The sequence below is a fragment of the Papio anubis genome, chromosome 2, assembly GCF_008728515.1.
Source record: "Papio anubis isolate 15944 chromosome 2, Panubis1.0, whole genome shotgun sequence".
NCBI lineage: Eukaryota > Metazoa > Chordata > Mammalia > Primates > Cercopithecidae > Papio > Papio anubis.
The window spans coordinates 88,355,692-88,381,387 of NC_044977.1; the positions used below are offsets into that span (position 1 = coordinate 88,355,692).

Here is a 25,696-nt window from a genome sequence, read left to right on the forward strand (position 1 = left end):
AACTCTGGCCTCAAGTGATCTTCTTGCTTTGGCCTCCCAAGTATTGTGATTACAGGTGTGAGCCACTGTGTCCAGTCAATGAAGAATTTTATTCAGTAGCCAATAGCAGAAAGAGCCACCACTTAAACAAGAATTTATTTCCAGGACTATGTTTTTACTATAGATTAAAATTTAATATAACTTAATTCACATATAAAGACAACTCTGAAGACTATCTGGATATGATAATGGCCTGGGGTTAAGTGGAATAATTGAGGTCATGCTCAGGCCTGAGCAGATACCAACTTGCTCAAGCCTGAGAAATAGGACTTCTCTCTTTCACTCATCACTTCAAAATGCAGTGGCCTCCTGCAGAAGTTGCACTCAGCTGAGGAATGCGGCTTCAGTTCCAGCCCCACTTGCTTCCACGTGACCAGCAGATTCTCTGAGGAGAAACAGTTTTTAAATATTAAAGGGAGTAATATACACAAAAGAAATGAATACATATGTCCACATAAACACTCATACACAAATGTTCATAGCAGCATTAGTCATAATAGTTAACAAGAGAAACAACCAAATGTCCACCAATAGATGGATAAACAAAATGTGGTAAATCTGTACAATGGAAGGTTATTTGATAACAGAAAGAAATGAAGTGCTGATGAATGCTACAGCATGGATGAGCTTTGCAGACATGATGCTGGAAGAAGGCAGACACAAAGGAGCACACGCCGTATGCTTCCACTTAGACACAAGGTCCAGAAAAGGCAAATCCACAGAGACAGAAAGACCCGTGGTTGACAGGGGCTGGGGATGGGGAAAAGAGGAGTGATTCCTAATGGGCAGCGGGGCCTGAGGCGATGAAAATGTTCTAGAATCAGATAGAAGAGATGGTTGCATAACACTGGGAGTGTATTTAAAAATCATGGACTTGGATACTTTAAAGGGTGAATTTTATGGTATGTGAGTTATATCTCTATTGAGATAAGGCTTTTATAAAAATTTTAAGGCTTTCATAAAAATAAATAAAGAGAAAAATAAAACCCCGAGTTGGGCTTGATTTCACAGACCTGTAGGGAAGAAGCTGCTCCAACACTGCCACATGACAGTTTAAACCCAGCATTTCCAATAGAACAGAGAGCCCATGAGGAAGCTGAGCCATGCTGGGCGGGCTTGGGAGGGCAATGTACCTTTGAGGCAGAGGTGACCTGTGGCTAACAGCCCCCTTCTGTCTCTGCCTTTAGGTTGGACATGGGTGGGGCAGTATAGAAGCACGGGGCAGTTGAAAATGTTGAGCAATTCCTCTTATCAGAGGGGATTACGTGTGGGGTTATTCAAGGATTATACAACGTCATGGAGTAGAGGGCAGTGGCGAAGACAAATGTGAGCTGGACTCTGGGGGACCAGCAGGGACTCAAGCCTTCAGAGGCCTCTTCTCCCTGCAAGTCATTACCATGCATCCTTCAGCCATGTAGACAAGGGGGCACTGGGAACACTGAGCAGATTCCCAGGCTCCCTCAGAGCTCCCAAAATGACGCTCCACCCTCTTGATGTGAATCAGACAATAAATGTCGTTTAGGGTTTTGAACCATTTGAGGGCATGCTTAGTTACTGGGAAAAAGAAGAAACAGGCACCGTGGCTCACGCCTGTAATCCCAGCACTTTGGGAGGCTGAGGCGGGCGGATCACGAGGTCAGGAGATCGAGACCATCCTGGCTAACACGATGAAACCCCGTCTCTACCAAAAATACAAAAAATTAGCCAGGCGTGGTGGCAGGTGCCTGTATTCCTAGCTACTCAGGAGGCTGAGGCAGGAGAATGGCGTGAACCCAGAAGGCGGAGCTTGCAGTGAGCCAAGATCACGCCACTGCACTCCAGCCTGGGCAAAAGAGCGAGACTCCATCTCAAAAACAAACAAACAAACAAACAAAAAAAAACCTAAAAAAAGAAGAAGAAACAAATCTGAATGCCTCTGAAGGGCTTCAATTATAAACACTGCAAAGGTACTCACCAAGGAAGTAGTTCATCATCTGGGGTGTGTGGTGAGGGGTAGGGGCAATCCGTAGGAGCTCTTCTCCCCGGGGCACGGTAGGGTAATTGATTGCTTGCACATAGATGTTATGTCTGCTCATTAGTTCATCACAGACTTCCGTGTTTTTAGCAGCATCTGCAACCTAAGTTCAATGAGAGCAGAAGGTAAGGTCACAACAGGAAGGACTACCTCTTAGCAGAGATTCTAATGAACACAGTCCCCACAACACTGAGGCTCAAGACCAGACTGTAGCAACATATGCAAGCTTGGGGCAGAGGGAAAGCGCTGCCCAAACACCTGTCATTTAAAAGGAGCCAGTGTTGTTTTGTGAAGACCAGAGAACCAAAACCTTATTAAAAAGAAATACATTTTTAATGAGAAAACACTGGTTCCATTCGTACCAGCAGACTCTCATACCCAGGATGTATAATCTAGATTCGGTTATACTAGCTGTATTCATTACACTAATTCAACTGTGACATCAACAGTGCTACCATTTGTAGTGGGAAGGGCAAAACCTATTTTGAAATTTACTAAGTAGAAAGCCATACTTCAAAGCTGGCCAAGCTGAGGCTTCTGGAGCTTTCCAGATACAAGCTCTGTGTTTACCCTGTTAAGGTCAGTGCTCTGGAGAGGGAACTTCTGCCCCGGCCTGCTGGGTTCAAAGGCTTTCTTCTCATGGTGAAGTCAGCCAATGGCGGAAACATGACAGAGGGTGGCTGGCTACAATCCCTCCCTGGCAGTCACCCCTCTCAAGCCCAACTTCAGGAAGGTATGAAGCAGAACATCCGTACATCATGTGTAGAGGCACAGCCCACAGCAAGTCCAATCAGAGACACGCCATTACCCGCACAGGGATGATGTGGCTGGGGCAGTGGACAACAGGGAGGCCGGCATCCATTAGCATCTGTCTCATGAGCTTGACGTTGCGCTGGTGCTGGCGGCGAAGCACCCGTCCCTCAGCGCTCTTCAGGATTCGCACAGACTCCAGGGCTCCAGCCAGCAGCATGGGTGGCAGAGAGGTGGTGAAGATGAAGCCAGCAGCATAGGACCGTACCGTGTCAATCAGAGAACTCGTGCTGGCGATGTACCCTCCAACACAGCCAAAGGCTTTGCCTGGGAGGAGACAGCTTCATTAATTACAGCAACAGCCTCTAAATGGACATAGCAAGGTGTTGTAGAGCCTCAAAGCACTGACTTTTCTCCTTATCTTCTTAATTTGTTTCCGGACTGATTGGTGTAGTCATGCACCACATTAATGATGTCTCAGTCAATAACGACCACATATATGATGGTGGTCTCATAAGATTATAATACTGTATTTTTACTGTACCTTTTCTATGTTTAGGTATGTTTAGATACACAAATACCATGGTGTTGCCTACAGCATCCAATACAGTAACATGTTGTACAGGTTTGCAGCCTAGGAGCAACAGGCCATACCACAAAGCCTAGGTGTGCAGTAGGCTATACCATCTAGGTTTATGTAAGTACACTCTATGGTGTTTGCACAATGATGAAATTGCCTAGTGATGCAAGTCTCAGAACGTATCTCCCATCGTTACACAATGCATGACTATAAAAGGATATCTAATCATCCTTTTTTTTAGAGACAGGGTCTTGCTCTGTCACCCAGGCTGGAGTGCAGTGGGATGATCATAGCTCTCTGCAGCCTCAACCTCCTGGGCTCAAGTATTCCTTCCACCTCAGCCTCCCAAGTAGCTGGTACAGGTGTACACCACCATGCCTGGCTAATTTTTTAAATTTTTATTTTGTGTAGAGAGGAGTCCATGCTTCGTTGCCCAGGGCTGGTCTCAAACTCCTGGGCTTAAGTGATCCTCCTGTCTCAGCTTCCCAAAGTGCTGGGATTACAGGTGTGAGCTATTGTGCCTGGCTACTCATTTTTAAAAGGGTAAAAAAGCTAAGGAAGGTTACAAAAGGGTCTTGCCCAAAATCATATGGCCAAGCTGGTGTCTAATCAGGATCAAAATGCAGGTCTTCCAATCAGACCTGACACCTCAGTGGGTCCCAGTGTGCCCAAATACCCTGCTGCTGCCTCCCTTCCCACCATCTTATTCTCCTTTCCCTTTCTCACTCAGGCTTGCTGCTCTGACAGCCAGCACAGCTCCACTCCCCACGTCTGCACTGCATGTGCTTTTTGGAACAAGACTGGCTCTGCAGTGCTTGCACCATCTTCCCACTGCGAACATTATCCCAGAGGCTGGAATTTTACCCAGCTAAGGCGTTAACTGTTTTGGTGTGACTGGTGTTATTTCCTACTTAGTTAAGAACAAAACTCTGGACAATTAATGCATTTGCTAGACAAATATGAAAACTCAGAGCCTGTTAGGATTGATTTAGGGCCAGACTTGGTTTTCAATTCTCACTGAGTCCTTTTGTATAATCTGCATCTCAAGTTTCAGGATTAAAAACTCCAGAAGAGGCCAGGTGCCGTGGCTCACACCTGTAGTCCCAGCACTTTGGGAGGCCGAGGTACGCAGATCACTTGAGCTCAGGAGTTAGAGACCAGCCTGGCCAACATGGTGAAACCCCATTTCTACTAAAAATACAAAAACTACCCAGGCATGCTAGCATACACCTGTAGTCTCAGTTATTCAGGAGGTTGAGGTGGGAGGATCACTTGAGCCCAGGAGGTGGAGGCTGCAGTGAGCTGTGATCACACCTGGGCGACAGAGTGAGAGCCTATCTCAAAAAACAAAAAGAACTCCAGAAGAGTCTTCATAGATCTTAACATCACATTCTATAATTAATGCTTTTGCTAAAACCACATGCAAAGCCGAGTTGGTTCAATCTCCTATGGTACAAAGTTTCTCTCTCCAGCCTTTTCCATCTCACAATGACCATACCTTCAAAGAGCCCACATCAGGAGACATCCTTAAAAGAAAAGAGCTTCTGGCTGGGCGCAGTGGCTCATGCCTGTAATCCCAGCACTTTGGGAGGCTGAGGCGGGCAGATCATGAGGTCAGGAGATGGAGACCATCCTGGCTAACACGGTGAATCCCTGTCTCTACTAAAAATACAAAAAATTAGCCGGACGTGGTGCCAGGTGCCTGTAGTCCCAGCTACTTGGGAGGCTGAGGCAGGAGAATGGCATGAACCCGGGAGGCGGAGCTTGCAGTGAGCCGAGATCGCACCACTGTACTCCAGCCTGGGTGATAGAGTGAGACTCTGTCTCAAAAAAAAAAAGAAAAAGAAGAAAGAAAAAAGAAAAGAGCTTCTTGAATTAGGACACATGATTAGGTGCTTTTCTCCTGGTAGGGGTTCCGCCCTTCGAACTCCCAGGCTCGCTGGGTCGGCACTAGGTTCTCACACCCCTTGACAGTGCTGAAGGACACTTTTTAAAGAGCCTGCCCTTCCTTTACCAAGCACAGGTTATAAACTGGCATTTTACTAACTGCTAGATGGGTTTCCAACTGCCTTACCCACTTTTGAAAGCTGCACTGCATGTGCTCTTTGGAACAAGACTGGCTCTGCAGTGCTTGCACCATCTTCCCACTGCGAACATTATCCCAGAGACTGGAATTTTACCCAGCTAAGGCTGGGTAAAAAAAAAAAAACTTCAAATTTATATAATTTTCATCTCTTTAGGGTTCTCATAGGTTCTCAGAGGGAATGTCTATAGTAACTGTTTGCATATAACTTATTTACCTTCTCCACAAAACTTCTGATTTAGCTCCTATTGTTTTCTCCATTATATTGATGATGAAACTGAGGTATAGAAAGGTTAACTACCAACCCAAGGTCACACAATTAGTGAGGCGGCAGGACTCCAAAGTCTAGCTCCCACCTACCACAAGACATAGCCTCTGTATGAGGAAAAACAGAGGAAAACTAGGATGAATTGGAACGTTTCCATGTGGGAGGCACGGAGCTCAGCACTTCACAACACCTGAACCTAACAAGTGCTCCAGGAGAAAATACTAGAATTCTTTTTTCTTTTTAATTAAGAACAACCTGAGGCACAGAGAGTACAGGCTCTTGCCATGGCATGTGGCTAGACCCACAACTCTGTCTGAAATGAATTCAGATGGCAATAAATGGTCTACATGTTGTGTTAGGCTGTGGGGTTTACTTTGATTCTAAGAGCCATGCCTCCATGACCCAAGGAATTCCACTAAGCTGGGCCAAAAGAAAGAGTGGCCCAGGCTTCATATGCTGCCAGACTGTCTCCTCACCTGGTCCCAGTGAGACTAGTTAGTCCTTGGCCTTATTAGGATAATGGAATTTTAGTGTATGTAATGCAATGTATACATACCAAGTGTTCCAGAAATGATGTCCATTTTTGGCATGACTCCATCCCGATCCCCAATCCCTCCGCCTCGAGCCCCGTACAGCCCCACTGCGTGGACCTCATCCACGAAGGTGATTGCTCCAAACTCATGGGCCACATCACACAGCTCTTCCAGTGGGCACACTGCCCCTGAGGAAAGACCAGAGACTGCTCTGAAGAGCTTGCCACTTCAGAAATTTCTGTTTTGGTTAGAGTCAGAACAATGCAAACTTATATTCTAAGGTATCATTTTTAATATTGGAAAGAAAATGAACTTCCTCCAATTTCTAGGTTACCTGGGATCCCAGAGCCTAGTGAAAGCCAGAATAGAAAATCCACTTTCACCCAAATCTATTTTAAAAAGTCCACCAATTACAAAATCCTGGCAGAATGCAATACCACACAGCAATAAAAAAAGAACGAGACCATGTCCTTTACAGCAATATGGATGAAACTAGAGGCCATCCTAAGTGAATTAATACAGGAACGGAAAAACCAAATAGCGTTCTCACTTATAAGTGGAAGCTAAACATTGAGAACACATGGAAGGGAACAAAGACACTGGGGGCCTACTTGAGGGTGGAGGGTGGGAGGAGGGTGAGATCAAAAACTACCTATTGGGTACTATGCTTATTACCTGGGTGATGAAATAATTTGTACACCAACCCCCTGTGACACATAATTTACCCATATAATAAACCCACACATGTACCCACTGAACCTAAAAGTTGGAAGAAAAAAACCAAAAATCCTGGCAGAAAGGAAAAGATAATTAAAAAATACAACAAGCCGGGCGCGGTGGCTCATGCCTGTAATCCCAGCACTTTGGGAGGCCGAGGCGGGCGGATCATGAGGTCAGGAGATCAAGACCATCCTGACTAACATGGTGAAACTCCATCTCTACTAAAAATATAAAAAATTAGCCGGGCGTGGTGGTGGGCGCCTGTAGTTCTAGCTACTCAGGAGGCTGAGGTAGGAGAATGGTGTGAACCCAGGAGGCGGAGCTTCTGCAGTGACGAGATGGCTTAAACTGCACCGCCTGGTGACAGAGCCGGTGCACTCTGGTCTCAAATAAATAAATAAATAAATAAATTAGGCCGATGCTGCGGCTCAATGCCTGTAATCCCAGCATCTTTGGGAGGCCGAGACGGGCGGATCACGCAGGTCAGGAGATCGACCATCCTGGCTTAACACGCAGAAACCCGCTCTACTAAAAAATACAAAAACTAGCCGGGCGAGGCATGGGCGGCTCTGTAGTCCCAGCTACTCGGGAGGCTGAGGCAGGAGAATGGCGTGAAACCCGGAGGCGGAGCTGCAGTGAGCTGAGATCCCGCCACCGCACTCCAGCCCGGTGACAGAGCCGACCCGCCTCAAAAAAAAAAAAAAAATAAATAAATAAATAAATAAATAAATAAACAAGGGGTTGTGGCATGGTGACGGGCTTGCAGTCCCAGCTACCGGGAGGCTGGGAGGCGAGAGAATGGTGTGGAACCCGAGTGGGTGGCGCCAGTGAGTCGAGACTGCACCACTGCACTCCAGCCTGGGTAACAGAGCGAGACTCTGTCTCAAAAGAAAAAAAAAATACCGGCCTGTAATCCCAGCACTTTGGGAGGCCGAGGCGGTGGGATCACAAGGTCAGGAGATCGAGACTATCCTGGCTAACATGGTGAAACCCCGCCTCTACTAAAAATACAAAACGAAGCCGGCGCTGTAGCGGGTTCTGTAGTCCCAGCTACTCGGGAGGCTGAGGCGGGAGAATGGGCGTGAACCCGGGCTGGAGCTTGCAGTGAGCCGAGATCAGCGCCACTGCACTCCAGCCTGAGACACAGTGAGACTGGGCCTCAAAGTTAAAAATAAAAAATAAAAAAATAAAAATAAAAAAAAATAAAAAAAAAAAAAAAGAAAAAAAATAAAATTAAAAAACACAACAAAACACCATACTTTTAAAGAGTTCAGGCCTAGTTTTTCATCTTAGATTTCAGAGGAACTTCTGTCCACACTTACCATCCATTGAATGGACAGTTTCAAATGCCACAATCTTGGGGACTGAAGGGTCAGATCTTTGCAGCAGTTCTCTGAGATGGCTGACATCATTGTGGCGGAAGATGTACTTTGGCACTCGGCTGTTTCGAATCCCTTGGATCATGGAGGCATGGTTCCCAGAATCAGAGTAAATCTCACAGCCTAAGACAACAAAAATGCTATTTATTGCCACGTGCATCAAAGACAAATTATTTCCTAGAGAGAGATGACAGACTTTTCCTTGGAAATGATGCTTTGAAAATGCCTATTAGGAAAAAGACACTGTGTGCCAGTTTCTTCCTGGCAAAATAACTAGTTAGTGCTTCCCCTGTGAGAAGGTCCAAAGGTGTAGAATAACCTTGTGGCAGGCAATTAATCTGCTCTTAAATCTGGCTGCCTCACTCCAAACTCAATCAAGAGCTAACTAAATGATTTAGAGACTTCTCCAAAGGATCATCTTAGAACATAAAACATATTTGAGGCAATTAGCTCAAGGACAAGACGTTTCAAGTTTTAATTTTCACTGGTATCATGTTCTCCTGGAACCCATAATGTACAGTTAGCATTTCATGCTTGACCCCAGAACAAATGCCCAGATAGGATTATGATTTTCAATTGAGAGGTTCTGGTAAGCCTTCTTTGTTGCCAATTTTCTTGTTATTACTAAGAAACCCGAAAAACTCTAAGGCACCCATGCCAGGCTTCCTTACCTGGCATCATCTTAGCCAGGGTGAAGAGGGTTGAGTCATTGGCCACAAAGCACGAGGAAAACAAGAGTGCAGCATCTTTCCCATGGAGGTCTGCCAGCTCCCGCTCTAAGTCCACATGGAATTTACTAGTTCCAGAAATATTTCTAGTACCACCTGCCCCAGCACCATGTTGTTTCAAAGTGTCCCTGTTTAAAAAAACAAACAAACAAAACCAGAAAATACAGCTCATGGTTCTAAACACTATGTGAATTTTTTCCTCTTTCTAGGATCCAGGAGACTCAAACATGTTGATGTAGCAACTCTCTCACTGTGAAACCTGGGGTCAGAAATTTCAACTGATTTCATCTTCAGACTAGGTGGGAGAAGGTGTCAACACTAGGGTGATGACACCTCCAGGAATCATCAAGAACAAGTGTTCATTTAACAATCAGTAAGTGCTTGGTATTAGCTGAGTTTCTTGTCTAAGAAACTAAGGTTTATTTTCTCTGAGAAACATTATTCTTTCCAATAACATGTTATCTTAAGAAAAAACAAACTCTAGAGGGACATTCTGGATGGTGGTTACCCTCTGCAAGCCAGTCATGTAATGTTAGGATATATCACTATCATTAAACCTCAAACTGGTTAAATTAAACCTCAAACCTCTTTAGCAAGCCTTTGGAGAATCTGGCAAGCCACTCTCTCAAGCATCCCTAGGATGGTAAGCCTCCTGAAGGAGGAGTAATGGGACCTACATCCTTTTTAACATGTCTTTTGAAGTAGCTTTTTCTCTAGCGCTGCTAGATTCGTATTTCTCCTCTCACAGCCACAACCAAGGATGTCTCTGTGCAAGACTGCCTGGTATTAAAGGCACACTCACTTGTAGAGTGGTAGAAAGTGGACTGACATGTGTGGTCATTGAGCCTATAAACTTGAACCCTCACAAGCTAAGGGGCTCCAGCAGCTACTTGCATATTAGAGTTCCTTTAAAAATAATCTGTAGATATTTTTCAGAAACTAAGAATAGTATTTTGCTGTGGCACGCATTCAGCTACTGAATGTTCCCTCCATAAAGATCCAACCCCTATACATCATCATTGGCTTGCCTAATAACACCAGTAATATTTGAAAGCCAAGGGCTACTTACATAACTGCCCCACACACCCGTGGGTGGCGACTCATTCCTAGGTAGTCATTACTGCACCAGACTGACACCTGCTTTTTGGTGATGAGGGAGTCTGAATAGTCATCTGCCATCGGGAAGATGTGTGCTCGCCGGTTCACAGTTTTAAAAACTCGATAGGTGTGGTCATTCTTTTTCTCATCAATTTTTTTCTCAAAGAAACGATCATACTGAAAAGTGGAAACAGCTGAAAATCAAACAAAAGACAGGAGAGAATGACGGTTGTGAAACACAACTGCATTTTGGTGAAAGACAACAAGTCTCAGCTTGGCCACTGAAGGAGATCCTGGGCAGGTTATTTGATGTCCTCATCTTGTAAGTAAATAAGACTGCATATTGGCCGGGCGCGGTGGCTCAAGCCTGTAATCCCAGCACTTTGGGAGGCCGAGACGGGCGGATCACGAGGTCAGGAGATCGAGACCATCCTGGCTAACACGGTGAAACCCCGTCTCTACTAAAAAATACAAAAAAACTAGCCGGGCGTGTTGGCGGGCGCCTGTAGTCCCAGCTACTCGGGAGGCTGAGGCAGGAGAATGGCGTAAACCCGGGAGGCGGAGCTTGCAGTGAGCTGAGATCCGGCCACTGCACTCCAGCCTGGGAGACAGAGCGAGACTCCATCTCAAAAAAAAAAAGACTGTATATCAAGTGTTTGGCCCAGTGCCATGTGTAGATGGTAGGTATTAAAGGACAGAAGGCAGGCTACCAACAGCACCTGTAGTCACCATAACCAAAAGCACCTGCTCACGCAAGCAAGGGATATGCCTTTCAAGCCTCAACTCACCATACATTTTTTGTTTTTCCTAGAGACAGAGTCTCTCTCTGTCGTTCAGACTGGAGTACAATAGCGTGATCATAGCTCACTGAACCTTGAAGTCCTGGGCTTAAGCAATCTTCCTACCTTAGCCTCCTGGGTAGCTGGGGCTATAGGTGTGAGCCATCATGCCTGGCTAATTAAAAAAATTGTTTTTGTAGAGATAGTGTCTTGCTATGTTGCCAAGGCTGGTCTCAAACTCCTGGCCTCAAGTGATCATCTCCCGCCTCAGCCTCCTAAAGTGCTGGGATTACAGGTATGAGCCACTGTGCTCAGCCTCACCATGCAATTTTATATTTAATCTAATGTACATTTAAATTATAAATTATCTCCTACATCAGGCAAATAACAATAAGACTTACATTTTGGCAAGTTATCTTGAAGAAGATGAGACACTCTTTCTGGTCTTTGCTTTTGCATGATGTCCTGGAAGTTCTTCAGCAGCCCACTGGGATCCCCTCCATCAGTTTTCACACTAACCACACTGGGGCTTGCTGAGGTTTCAGCAACCTCTGGAACAAAAGTAACAAGAAACAAATGGGACCAACTTTCTATTCTGAGTTCACAGTATCTTCCAGACATACTGTCAAAAATGGTTTATTGCCTAGTTCACAAAAAGGCCAAGCATAACCAAAGTTAGCTGTAACTGAGTGTACAAAGCATCTCTTCTATTTTAGTTACTGTAATGGCAGACTCATGGTGTTGTTTTCAGAGCTACTGGCCTGCTTTAATGAACAATAAAGTCCAAAGCTTTCTTTGCTGGTTGGCATGTCTTATTCACTCCACAACATCCCCAACCCAATCCTAATCTCAATTTTCTGGTTTTTGTTTTTTTTTTTTTTTTTGAGACAGAGTCCCATTCTGTCACCAGGCTGGAGAGCAGTGGCACGATCTCGACTCATTGCAACCTCTGCCTCCTGGGTTCAAATGATCCTCCCTCCTCAACCTCCTGAGTAGATGGGACTATAGGCATGTGCTATCACGCCCAGCTAATCTTTGTATTTTTGGTAGGGATGGGGTTTCGCCATGTTGGCCTGGCTGGTCTTAAACTCCTGGCCTCAAGTGATCCACCTGCCTAGCCCTTCCAAAGTGCCGGGATTATAGGCGTGAGCCACTGAGCCTGGTCTTAATCTCAGTTTTCTTCATAGAAAACAATTTTGGCCATATGCATAATTTCTGCTGGTTAGGCTTTTGGGGAGCCTTGAGTGCTCTGCAGATGTAGCCACAGCTATATATTGTGGAGTTAAGGTTGCAGTTCAATGACCATCAGTAAGACACCCAGCTTGGGAGCCCTAGGACCAGCATTTACTGCAGTGAAACCATTGTTTTCTATCTTTATCCCACCACATGATGGGAAAGACCAAAGGGACAAAAGGCAGCTGGTAGCAGCTCAAGACTGCAGGTTATTTTAAGAAATTAAGTAATTACTATAAAAGCTGGTCACATCCTACACACACACCAGAAAGTCCCACTTTTGCAATATAGTCCCTTGACTGTCTATCTTGAAGACCTTCCTCTCTGGCCCTAAAAGAGGAAGGTGTTTCCATAAATACTGCCCTAATGATAGCTCATACACAAATCTGAGGGCCCAAAAGAACTAAAAGGACCTCTTCACTACCACTAATGGTTCACGACTCATCTCTTACCTTTCCTCACGGCATTCATTTCCTGCACATCCTCCTGAAGCTCAAGACTGGCTTTGCAGAAGACACTGCTGCCTCTCTGATTCATCTGTGCTGCCAGGAAAGGGCATTTGCTTGCAGTGCCCTGGCTTGTGGCAGGCAAGGGGTGTCCAGATGGAAGCTGTGTGCCATCTGGACTCTGCTGGGATCCATCAGGAGCCTGTTGGACCTTGGCTTTGGCAGTTTTGTCTTCTGAGGGAGGAAATGGAAAAAGTGAAGCATCAGATCTGGCTGCACAGTGTGTAAGAAAACCACTTATTTCTTTCTTTTATTGCCTCAAAGATAAACTTAATACTTACTCACTCTACCCCACCATCCAGACAGAAGTTTGTGTTTGTTTGTTTTTTTTAAGATGGAGTCTTGCTCTGTCCCCCAGATTGGAGTACAGTGGCACAATCTTGGCTCACTACAACCTCCGCCTCCCGGGTTCAAGTGATTTTCGTGTCTCAGCCTCCCAAGTAGCTGGGATTACAGGTGTGCACCACCACGCCCGGCTAATTTTTGTATTTTTAGTAGAGATGGGGTTTCACCACCTTGGCCAGGCTGGTCTTGAACTCCTGACCTCAGGTTATCCACCTGCCTTGGCTTCCCGAAGTGCTGGGATTATAGGTGTGAGCCACTGCACTCAGCCACAAGCTTGTTTTTATTAGGTTCTGCTAATCCCTCTAGTTTTTCATCTGCTTCACAAGAAACAATACTCATGTGAAGAGTTGACTGGCACATTCCAGTTGCCTCTTAAACCCATAGTATTTCTCCTCACAAATCCAACAAAGTACCGTTTTCTAGTTTTAGACAACCTGGAATCCTTGAGTTGGATCATTCCCAGTAACTTCTACCCCAACTACACTCAGCTTATTTCATGAGAGGACACACCCTGTAAGGTAACTGGAAGTATTCACACACAGTTTTTTCTCTGCTAACATTTTCTTTTCCTTTTTTTTTTGAAACAGGATCTCACTCTGTCAACCAGGCTAGGGTGCAGTGGTGCAATCACAGCTAACCACAGCTTTGACCTCCAGGCTCAAGTGATCCTGTCACCTCAGCCCTCCAAGTAGCTTGGACTGCAGGTGTTCTACTGTGTCCAGCTAATTTTTTTTTTTTTAACTTTTTGTAGATACGGAGTCTTGTTATGTGGCCCTAGCTTCTATCAAACTCCTAGGCTCAGGCAGTCCTCCCGCCTCAGCCTCCCAAAGTGCTGGAATTACAGGCATGAGCCACCACATCCTGCCTCTGCTAACATTTTTTAAACAGATTCTTGACAAAGAGGCTTGCTGTTGCTTAACATAAAAGCTACTGGTTTTTCTCTAAACAAAAGAAATTAGGCTAAAACTTAGGTCTTTAGATTGCTAATAGAGTAAGAAAAAATAGGGGTATATCACATTCACATACCTCATCTACTTTCTCATCTAAATTCATCAAAGTCTGCTGACTTAACACAGTTGTCTGGTAATTATCCTTCTAGTTACAGTGACTTCCCTCTCCCCTTGAGCAAATTCATTCACCTTCTTTCTAGAAAAGTCTTTTTTCATCATTCTGGAATACTCCTGTGAGTCACTGGCTAGCCTTTCCTATAACTTGGGTAAGGTGTCTCAATACAGTTTTCATTAAAATCTTCTATAAAAGAAAGCCAAAAAAATTATTTTGAAGTTAACTTCATTTATTATAAAAGTAATACATATTCATTAAAGTCTAGAAAAAGAAAAAAAAACCTATCATTTAAAACATAACCATTGCAAGCATTCTGGTAAAAAAGACATAACTAACTCTTGAAAATAAACCCTATAAAGGATTAAATCCTTTCTGCTTAAAGAAAAACAAAAATTCTTTTCTTACAAGCCCACACCCAGAGAACACGCCTAAGAAAAACCTGTAAAATACTCTCTAGGATTAAGTGGAACCTGAAAAGCCTTGTTCTCTCCTTGCAGAACCAGAGCAAACTAAATTCAACTCCAGTCTCTTTGTTGAAAACAACAACAACAAATGTATATACAAATAAAGATACATGGCATGATCTCAGCTCACTGCAACCTCTACCTCCTGGTTTCAAGCAATTCTCATGCCTCAGCATGGGATTTCAGGTGTATACCACCATGTCCAGCTGATTTTTGTATTTTTTGTAGCAATGGAGTTTCACCACGTGGCCAGGCTGGTCTTGAACTCCTGGCCTCACATGATCCAACCGCCTCAGCCTCCCAAAGCGCTCAGATTACAGGAGTGAGCCACTGCACACAGCCAAGATAAATTTGTTTTTAAAATCACTAATACTGTACGATTTCATTTATATGAGGTACCTAGAATAGTCAAATTCATAGAGACAGAAAGCAGAATGGTGGTTGCCAGGGGTTGGGGAGAGAGGAATGGAGAGTTACTGTTTGATAGGTATAGAATTTCAGTTTGAGAAGACAAAAAAAGTTCTGGAGATGGATGGTGGTGATCGTCACACAACAATATGAATGTACCACTGAACTGTACATTTTTAAATGCTTAAAATGGTAATTTTTCTTGGGCATTTTACCACAATGAAACAAAAACTTTTAAGGAAAAAAACAAGTCACTACTTTAAAAAGCCAAAGGTGCCAGGCACGGTGGCTCATGCCTGTAATTCCAGCACTCTGGGAGGCTGAAGCAGGTGGATCAGGTCAGGAGTTCAGGACAAGCCTGGCCAACAAGGTGAAACCCTACTAAAAGTACAAAAATTATCCGGGTGTGGTGGTGCATGCCTGTAATTCCAGGTATTTGGGAGGCTGAGGCAGGAGAATCGCTTGAACCTGGGAGGTGGAGGTTGCAGTAAGCCGACATTGCATCACTGCACTCCAACCTGGGGAACAGAGCAAGACTCTGTCTCAAAAAAGAAAAACTAAATAAATAAAAAGCTGAAGGCCAAATGTTTAATGAGGGAAATTAGAAGGCCAAATGTTTAATGAGGGAAATTAGAACACTCCAATTTAATATTTATGTGAACGAGGCACTGAGGAAACACTAAAATCCCAACAGACACTAACATGCAATCCAAAAACCTGCCATGTGCAATACTGGCCACTGTTTCACCTTTAAAGATGGAAAGGCTAAAAGTGCCTACCCTTGGGGTGACAATCATATGAGATAATCTGTGCACAGAGCAGCCCTTTGTGAGTGACTGTGGCCCTCACCACCACTGTGGGGACTGCTTCTAGTCTACCAATGAGCACACACACCCGTACCTGCTCCTTCATTGTCAGTGACACTTACTCTCACTGGCCGGAGAGGTTTCTTTGATCTGTTGGTAGTGTACTGCTGCAGTGGACAATGCCCGAGGGGCTGGCTTGGCCCCAACTTCCATCATCTTGGGGCAGTTTTGGGCATAGAACAACAGAGATTTGCCTGCTTTCTGCAGAAAGGCCTGGGGGACTCGGGATAAGAATGGGCAGCGGCGAACAACAGTCTCCATGTTCAAGAAGTATGCTGGCTCCTGTGGAAAGACTGATGATGAGTGACATCAACAGCTGTTAATAATCAGGCAAATATCACCGCAAGCTCATTGGATTCAGGTGTCACCTGCAGTTTATATAAAGGGTACCCTGGAATACTAACACTTCTCCCTCAAAAATGCCTAAGGACAGCACTGATGTGAGACTCAGCTAAGGAATGGTGACCACATTTTACACGGGTCACCAACTTCTTCATTCCCCAGCTCTACACAAAGCAACTTCACCAAATGAAGTAAATACTGACAGTACATAGCCAAGTGGGCAGAAGGATGAAGCACAAGTCAAAAACAGGTTTGGGAGGCCAGAGGTTTCTTAGGGAGATGCACAGTGAAGATAAGATATCTTGGCTTACATCCAGGTGGAGAAGGGATGTTAGGGAAGAAACCACTCATCTATCCAGACAGGGAAGACTATTAGGGATCCTGACTTTCTCCTGGTCCCCGCATCCCCGAAAGCACTCCTAAACCCGAGGAAGGAGTCCAGCATGCCCCCGAGTCCCTGAAGCAAGGATTCCTCCGCGGTCGTGTCCCCACAGCGGGAAGAACTGGGCATAACTGAGAAAGGAGGGGCACAAACGAGGGTAGGGGTATGAGGGCCAGCGCCTTGGGACTCACTGGGGACGCGCAGGGGCTATAAAGATGAGGGAGTTGAGTCTGGAGAAAGAAGGCAGTACTCGGGCAGTGGGGGTCAGAGGTGACCCGCGGTCGAGGTCTCGAGAATGACGGGAGGGGTATGAGAAGGGAATTCTAAAGCGGCGGGTTCAACCGGGAATAGCTGGAAGGGGCCGAAAGGGGGAAACTGAGGCGGCCGTCTAGGCAAAAGATCTGGAGGATAAACGCTGACCTCAAGGCGGCGGATGACTGGGACAGTGGGGGATGGGGTCCCAGCGCCCCGGGGAGCGGTGCCCCGGCTGACAGGACACGCGGGGGCTTCCCTGGCCGGCGCCGCACCTCCCGCGCGGGCCCTCACCTGCGCTGGGGACTCTGCGGAGGCGGCGGCGAAGGAGGCGGGCACTCAAGCCGAGAAGTCCAAACGAACCGTTCGTTGCCCTTGTCCAGGAGCAGCCTCAGGCCGCGATCGCCGGCGCCTTAATATATAGCAGGAGTGACCGCTGCGCATGCGCCGTGGGCGCTGCCTTCTTCCGCGCAGGCGCGCCGCGTAGCCCTCGGCGAGCTGGGCGGGCGGGGCAGAGAAGCCCACTTCTTTGGCTCTGCGGTTATCCGTGCAGCCGGGGATTCCCCGGCTCGCCTGCCGGGAGGAGGAAGGGCCAGGCGGTGAGCGGACGAGGTCTTTTTTCCCGACCTCATCCTGCACTCTCGTGCTGCCTCCCCATCAACTACCCTGGGCTTCAGAACCCTACGCCCCGATTGTGGGGTATAAAATGGCAAGGTCGAGGCGGCTAGGGCCAAGTTGGGGGCTACAGGGTTGTTAAGATGGGTGTCTTGGACCTGGAGGAAGAAGGAGATCCAAGGGGTTCTGGGCCGAGATGTTAAGCAGGATCCATCCCATCTGCGGCTTGCTTTGGAAACTGTGAACAAGGGCTTCCCGAAGGAGGTGGAGCTGATTGTATCCCCTACAGATGGAGTGGTCCTGGCAGGATGCGGAAGAAGCGGGACACTCAGCTGTGGCACTTTCCGGTCTAAGATGATCCAGAGGAGGCAGAGGAACAGGGCTGGATGGAACCCATCCATTCCACAGCTCTGAGCACTTGGGGCGGAGGGGGAGGCACAGGGCCTGACAATAGTTAGCATGTAACAAATATTAGCCACTATTTTTATTTTCCATCTGGGGTTGTCTGAAGCCCCTTGCTGGCCACCCTGGGCACCAGCAGGGTGGCTTAGGCCTCCATCCCAAAGGTCAGCGTTGGGCCATACCTCCACTGAGTTTCTCTGGCACAACACATGAAGTGTAGGGCTTGGCAAACCCCTCTCGGGAATGCCGGTCTGGCTTCCTTGCTCCACACCCTTCCCAGCTTGGCTTGGGCTGAGTTGGGCTGGGCCTGTGCCAGGCTCAGAGGTACTCTCCATTCTTGAGGAAAGGGCCTTTCCCAGCTACGCATTAACAAGAGGGACAAAGTCCAGAATGATGGTGACCAGGGTGTGTCCAGGTACTTTGTATTTCCCTCTCTGAGCATCCAGCTGGCTGCAAGGCAGGTGAGGTGAGTCTCCACCTTCAGAGGAGGCACCTGGGTTCAGAGTGGCAGTGGGACCTGTCCAGGATGCGTGCTTTGGTCTGAGAGCTCAAGACCCAGTTCTGTGCCATTCTGCCAAGGAATCCTGGGCAGTGCCCATCACCCAGAGAAGATGAGAGAGAAAAGGTCAGCACTTGGACCCAAGTGCAGCTGTAAGTGGGAACAGAATAAGGATGGTATTGAGTGCTTTGCTCATCTTTGGGCCTTGCTTTCCTTAGCTGGGCAATAGGATCATAACCCCTGAAATGCCTGCCTCACAGGGTTGTTTTTTGTTTTTTGTTTTGTTGTTGTTTTGTTTGTTTGAGACAGAATCTCCCTCTGTTGCCCAGACTAGAGTGCAGTGGCACAATCTCGGCTCACTGCAACCTCTGCCTCTCAGGTTCAAGCGATTCTTCTGCCTCAGCCTCCCAAGCAGCTGGGATTACACCACCATGCCCAGCTAATTTTTGTATTTTTAGTAGAGATGGGGTTTCACCATGTTGGCCGGGCTGGTCTTGAACTCCTGACCTCAAGTGATCACCTTCAGCGTCCCAAAGTCCTGGGATTATAGGCATGAGACACTGTGCCCAGCCCTCACAGGGTTTTTTTGGGGGCGATCAGAGGAAAAGCCAAAGCAGAAAGAACTGGATAATGGAGTTGGGCATGGGTTTCAAATCCAGCTGTGAATCTTACTTGGTCATAGACTTGGGCAGGCCACAACCTCTTCAAGGCTTGGTTTCCTGATTTGTAAAGCTCTCCCAGCCCTGCCACTTGTGGCTGGTGGGAGGGTCAGGTGAAGTCCTGTATTTCAGAGGCTTATTGTTTAAACTGGCAAGTCCCTAGCCCTCTGGGAGTTTCCTGTTTAATATAGAGAAAGATTGGGAAACGAGGCCAACTCACATGGAAAGTGAAATAGAGTGTTGTAAGTAACTCCAGATGGAGGAGGAGGAGGAGGAGGCTATTACTCCAACAGGCGCTGAAAGAGGAGGATCCCAACCACGAGGAAGGCTTCCAGAAGAGAAGCGGGTGCTGGCTAGAAGGGTGGATCTACATGCGACTGGGAGACTGGGTGAAGGCTTGGATGGAAAAGGCTCAGCCCTGTGGGGGTGGCAGTTGGGGGATCAGCATGAGTCAGCCCGAACAGCTGGGCAATGGGAGTATGGTCAGGACCTGGCACCAAGAGGTCAGACCAGAAAGGCCCTAAACGAGCCATAGTGTTTCCCAGTGTCAGGGCCCAAAGAACCACCCCCAGGGTACTGGTCAAAATGCAGATTCCTGGGCCACACTCCTTTGATTTGACCCAGAAATCTGCACTTTAACCAGCCCACCTTTCTGGTGAGGTAAGGGTGAGGTATCTTGAGATATGTTTCTTGAGTGGTTCAAGGTTTGAGGCCTTGAAGGGCAAGGCATAAGCCATGAGTTCTAGTCCTAACTCTGAGATCTTGAGCAAATCACCTCATGCCCTAAGTCTTAGTTTTTGTGTCTGTGAAATGAGAATGACCCCACCTACCTCAGTGATGAGTCTGGGTGGGCCCTATTCTGCTCCAGTTGTGATCCTTCTGGGCCTCCTCTTCCTGCCTCTGCCCCCTCCTCCTCTTCTTCTTTCTTTTCTTCTTCTCCTTCTCCTTCTTCGCCTGTCATGCCTCCCTTGTCATTCCCTCCTTCCCCATCTTCTTTTCCCTTTCTCTCCCTCTGCCCTCCTTCCCTCCTTCTCCCTCCTCCCTCCCTCCCTCCCTCCCTCTCTCCCTCCCTCTCTCCCTTCTCAGAGCCACAGTATAAACTCATCTTATCACTTGCTCTGGCCCTGGGCAGCTGGAGTTGAGGCAAGGTCAGGCCCCATCCCAGGGATGGCGCTGGGGCCTTTTTTCCCTCCCACCCAGTCTGCATCATGGTCTTTGTCACCATCACTATCACCATCAGGGGCTGCTGCACATAGTACCACCCAATGGTCAAGGCAAAAGGAAAATGTCAACCCCAGCCCCCAGAATTCACCCTTTTTGTTCTGGGCCCCAGGAACTATTTTTATTTTTCCCCCTTAAATAGCTGTTTATTAGCAGTGTGCTGGAAAGGGTGATGGAGTTAGCATTCACAGACAATACCACACACCACTGTCACGAGGGAGGCAAGAGCGCAGGCAAGCCAGCCTGCAGCCCCGAGGAGGAGTCCCCCTCTTCAAGAGAGTGTGGGAGGGGGCAGGGCCTGGAGTGTTGGGGGGCAGCCTGAGAACACCTCCGTGTACTAGGCGTGGTTAAAGACGAAGAGGAACTCATTAGCAGCAGCCCCGGCCTCACCGCTTGGAATGTACTTTCCTTGACAGGTGAGGCTTTTGACCAGGGCTCACTTGACATACTCCTTCTGCACAGCCTTCAGGTTCTTCTTCCTGCCCCAGGCCTTCAGGGCAGAGGCCTGCAGGGTTCAGCTGTAGGAGAAGGTCAGGGCCCAAGGCTTCAGGAGGGGGCACTTGTTAATGGCATTGAGGTTAATGGACACCTCCTTGCTCTGGCTTCCAGATAGGAAGTGATCCCAGGGACAGCAGGGGACACTGTGCAGTGTAGCACTTAGTTTTTGTGTCTGTGAAATGAGAATGACCCCATCTGCCTCAGTGATGAGTCTGGGTGGGCCCTGTTCTGGCCCAGTTGTGATCCTTCTAGGCCACTTATTCCCTAGAGTGCAGCGTTTGTGACAGTTGCCATGGCAATCTCCTTGTGAGAAAACTTCTGGATGCAGGCTTGGCCTGGGGTGACCATGCTGGACTTCAGCAAGGTGCCTTCCAGGTAGATGTGGTGGTCACTCAGAGCCTTGTAGACAGCAGCCACACCTTCTTGGTTACATACTGACAGTACTTCAAGTCATGGTCCCCACTGGGGAGGATCTCAGCCTCCACGATGAGCACAATGCCATTCTGCTGACAGATGCTGGCATAGCGGACCAGGACATTGACACACTGCCATTTTCTTTTGTTTTCTTTCTTTCTTTCTTTCTTTTTTTTTTTTTTTTGAGACGATATCTCAGTCTGTCACCCAGGCTGGAGTGCAGTGGTGCAATCTCGGCTCATGCAACCTCCGCCTCCCAAGTTCAAACGATTCTCCTGCCTCAGCCTCCTGAGTAGCTGGGATTACAGGTGTGTGCCACCATGCCCAGCTCATTTTTGTGTTTTTAGTAGAGGAGGACGTTTCACCATGTTGGCCAGGGTGGTCTTGAACTCCTGACCTCAAGCAATCCGCCTACCTTGGCCTCCCAAAGTGCTAGTATTACAGGCGTGACTCGCTGTGCCCAGCTGATGTTGGCATTTTCAATGATGGCGAGGGCTGAGGGGGTGTGTTTCCCAATCTTCAGCGCGTGATGCCACTTGGCAAAGTGGGTTCCATCCTTCTTGTCTGGGGCACAGCGCTCAGACAGTCCATCCAGCTCTTGGGTGGTAGTCTCGCCATTTGCCCTTGCCAGGGGTAGCACCCCCTTTTCTACCTTGATGCCCACAACACTGCCTTTGGATTTGATAACTTGGGGGAAGGGACACCTATCATCCATCTTTTGGTACAGCATCTCATGGAAGAGGATGACGCCCTCGATGCAGGGGTTCATGCAGTTGTCAGCTGTCAGTCGCAGCTGGCGGTAGAAGCACTGGTTCTCCTTGGTATTCTTGGTGCCAATGGACTGCAGCCACTTGGCAACTCTTTCAGTGGACTTATCTGCAGCCGGGATTCTCTTGCCCAGAGCCACGATGTGATGCGTGATGTCAGACAGCTCCTTCTTCTGCTCTGGGGTCAGCAAAGGGTATTGGTAGGGCATGGTACTGGTGTTAACAAGTTCCTGGCACAGGAGAGGGGTGGGTTTGCAGGATGTGGTGGTGGAGGGTGGCAGGCTGGCAAGTGGACTCAGGGAGAGAAAGCAGCACTCGTCACCAGGACCCACTCTCCCAGGAACTATTTTTAGCAGCACCCCTCCGAGAAGGTGAGGTAGCTCAGTCTGGGCAAACCTGCTGCTTTCTTCTGGGCCTCAGTTTCCACATCTGTCAGCCAAGCAAGAAATCCTGCATCCTTCTCAAGGAGAACCCAGGTGGACATAGGACTCCTCCAACTTGTGCTGCTGCTCCTTGGGGTGTCAGTGCCCTTCTATGCAGTGGTAGATGGGGGCCAGCCTCACACAGTGGGTAGAGGGTCTGGAAACAGCTCAGCTCTGCCCTGAACAGTTGGAGGCATGAGCTCCAGTTTACAGTGATGGGGCCCAGGAGCCACCATGTGAGATGGAATTTCAAGGTTGGCAGAGCAAAAGCGTTCTGAGGTCTCTGGCGCTGACCTTGTCCTAACCCTGCCTTTGGAATCCCATTAGACTGTGGTTGCAGAGCAGGTGAGCTCTGGTTTTCGAGAAGAGAGAGAGGGGCTGGAGTGGAGCAAAGCCAATAAATGCTTCAGGAGGCAGGTCTGGAGTGAGGGGGCTTTGCAGGGAGCAGCAGCCCCCATCCTAGAGAGCAGAAAATGTCCCAGAGGACCCATGAACCCAGCCCTCCAGCCTAGCAGCCACAAACTGTGGCCTAGATAGATTCTGTGTGGCCCACGTAGTTCTTGCCTTTTTTTTTTTTTTTTTTTTTTGAGACGGAGTCTCGCTCTGTCGCCCGGAGTGGAATGCAGTGGTGCAATCTCAGCTCACCACAAGCTCCGCCTCCCGGGTTCACACCATCCTCCTGCCTCAGCCTCCCAAGTAGCTGGGACTACAGGCGCCTGCCACCAAGCCCGGCTAATTTTTTGTATTTTTAGTAGAGACGGGGTTTCACCGTGTTAGCCAGGATGGTCTCCATCTCCTGACCTTGTGATCTGCCCGCCTCGGCCTCCCAAATCCTCGGCCTGATATTACAGGCATGAGCCACCGCGCCTGATGTTCTTGTTTTATAATAAAATGTGAATTCCTTGTCAACATTTAACCAGCAGGAGATTTCTCATCAAGCCTCAGATGTTCAGCTTCTTTTGAGGAATCAGCAGACCTGGAGCGCCTGGGCTGGCCCAGGCAGGGTGTGCTGTCTCCAATTCTCTATCAGCCCTCCCTTCAGTGTGTCCCCAACCCTGAGGAATGTAATGTCCAAGCAGCGACACCTTCCTGGCCTTGTAGGCACCAGTGTGTGTTCCCAGCCCTAAGCCATTTTACAGCCAGGGAGACTAAGACTCAGAGAGGGAAGAGGACTTGCTCGAGGTCACACAGAAAGTGATGTTTGGGCTGCAGGGAGACCCAGATGTCCTGATTTCTACGTCTCCCACACTGCGCTCACAGCCTCTGGAGGAGGGTCTGGGGTCAGTGGCTAGGGGAAGGATCAGGCTAGCTATTAGTGGCTCCCTGGAAGGGACTGGCCCAGAGGTGGATTCCTCCATGCTTGTCATCATCCCCCCAAGCCCCTACATGTGGATCAGGCAGATTAGGGCCCCTAATGGGGCAGAGGCAGGCACAGGCTGAGCCCTCTCCTGTGGCCAGCTGTGCCTGCCCTTGCCTCATCACCTTCAAGGGGCCCTGGTCTGCCTGATCCACTGCCGGGGCTTGGGGGGATGAGGATGCGCAGTGTGGGGAAGCTCCCTCCCTGTCCTGAGCTGCTGGGCAGACAGACATCAGCAAAGAAGCCGTAGCAGGCTGTGACCAGTGTGGACAAGGGTGCTGGATTGGAGAACGGCGGCATGGGAAGGGGGACCCACCTCAGGGCTGCACCCTGGTGTCAAGGAGATGACACCTGGGACAGAATGACCAGGCTGAGGGGCCCTCAGTGAAGGCTAGAGGGAGCCTGATGTGGAGAAGGAGCATGGAGGAAGACAGGGAGGCTGGAGTCAAGAGAGCAGGGGAGAGGGAGGGGTGTGTGGTAGAGCCAGGCCAGGAGACGTTAGAATCCTGCCATCATCAACAGTGCAATTATCCACCAATTCAGGGACCTTATTTCTCTCTGGCCCTGTTGGCATTTAAAGGCCTACCCGCACCCCTTCTTTCCAGACACAAGGGAGCTGGAACAAAGGGGAGCAGGAGTGAGAAGAGAGTAAGCGTGGATCAGCTAGGCAGGGCCAATAAGGAGAAGGCCAGGGAGCATGCGAATCTGCTGAGCAAAGATGGCAGCAGCAGCCGGTGTGTGCAAATGTTTGACCTGGCTCTGTGATTATATGCACAACCCCAGAGCCCCCACACAGCCACCCTACAGATGTCAGTACAATTATTAACCCATACAAGGGACAGGGGCTCAGAATAGTTAAGTTGCCCAAGGTCATGCAGCCAGCAAGTGGGGAGTGTGGCTGACCTCCTGGCCCTTCTGGCTTCCGGTCCAGCACTCCACCCTGTGGGGGCGGGGTGAAGAAGAAGGGAAGAATGAGGCTGGGGCAGCTTCAAGGGTCTCAGGTCTCAGGGGAGGCATTTTTCTATTTCTGGGTGACAGGACCAGTTTGGGCAGGCAGATGGGGGCACTTAGCCAAGGAGGCTGGCCAAGGCTCTGGCCAGCCGCCGGCCACCCAACTCAGGAGAGGTTGCCCACTTCCAGGAACTTCTGGGCAGCCAGCCACAGCCTCAGAAGGCAGGACTCCTTCCAGACCCCACACACTGGTGGATACTGCTCACTCTCTCCCCTGCACCTGACCAGCTATTCTGGGCCCAGTTGCACAGCACCCAGGGCCCACAGCCTGGCAGAGGCCTCCCACCCTCCTTGGCTCCCTCCTTGGAGGTTCCTAGAAGGAAGAAAGGGGGCCCTTCTGGAAAGAGGAAAGGGTTTGCTGCCACCCTAAAACCCATCTCCAATGGTGGGGAACAGCAGCCCCCTCCTCCCTGTCTCCTCTCCCTGCTCCCACAGTCACCCCCTTATTGAATGATCTGTGTTAACGGTAGTTAACAGTCACTACCAAATTGAATTGTGTCTCTACTGTAGTGTGGTACCAGGCACTGTGTGTTTCAACTCTCACAGGCCCCCTGTGAAGCAGCTACCTGCAGCCCCATTCTCAGAGTGTGGAGGCGGTGCGCTGCCTGGGTTCGACTCCCCGCTCCATCCACTGTGTGCTCTATGTTCTTAAGCAGTTGGCACAGCCTCTCTGAGCTTGAATTTCCTCGTGTACAGAAAGGGAGTCTTATTTTCTGTACTGGCTAAATGCTGTGTGTCAACTTGGCAAGGCTATGGTGCCCATTGTCTTATTAAATACTAGTCTAGGCCAGGCGTGGTGGCTCATGCCTATAATCCTAGCACTTTGGGAGGCCGAGGCCCTGGCCAACATGGTGAAACCCCGTCTCTACTAAAAATACAAAAATTAGGTGGGCATGGTGGCATGCGCCTGTAATCCAAGCTACTCTGGAGGCTGAGGCAGGAGGATCACTTGAACCCGGGAGGCAGAGGTTGAAGTGAGCCGAGATCAAGCCACTGC

General features: G+C 48.5%; 1 protein-coding gene and 1 pseudogene across 5 annotated transcripts; both read right to left on the bottom strand.

Annotated features, from left to right (window-relative positions):
• Window positions 1-70: 70 nt before the first annotated feature.
• On the bottom strand, window positions 71-17,301 carry ALAS1 (5'-aminolevulinate synthase 1). Of its 5 annotated transcripts, none has more exons than XM_003894327.4 (11): window positions 17,129-17,301; window positions 15,921-16,151; window positions 12,657-12,884; window positions 11,373-11,522; window positions 10,164-10,386; window positions 9,038-9,222; window positions 8,310-8,489; window positions 6,291-6,455; window positions 2,862-3,130; window positions 1,994-2,156; window positions 71-424 (listed from the first exon to the last, which is right to left on the bottom strand). In XM_003894327.4, the coding sequence occupies exons 2-11, from the start codon at window positions 16,117-16,119 to the stop codon at window positions 264-266; spliced, it is 1,923 nt and encodes a 640-aa protein (XP_003894376.1). In that variant the 5' UTR covers window positions 16,120-16,151; window positions 17,129-17,301; the 3' UTR covers window positions 71-263. The 5 variants fall into 5 exon arrangements, with proteins under 5 accessions (XP_003894376.1, XP_009198878.1, XP_021790048.1 ...); XM_009200614.2 differs by having other exon boundaries at window positions 134-424; window positions 15,921-16,140; XM_021934356.2 differs by lacking the exon at window positions 15,921-16,151 and having other exon boundaries at window positions 134-424; window positions 17,129-17,268.
• Window positions 17,302-20,518: 3,217 nt separating this feature from the next.
• On the bottom strand, window positions 20,519-22,875 carry LOC101026985 (annotated as a pseudogene).
• Between the last annotated feature and the right edge of the window lie 2,821 nt (window positions 22,876-25,696).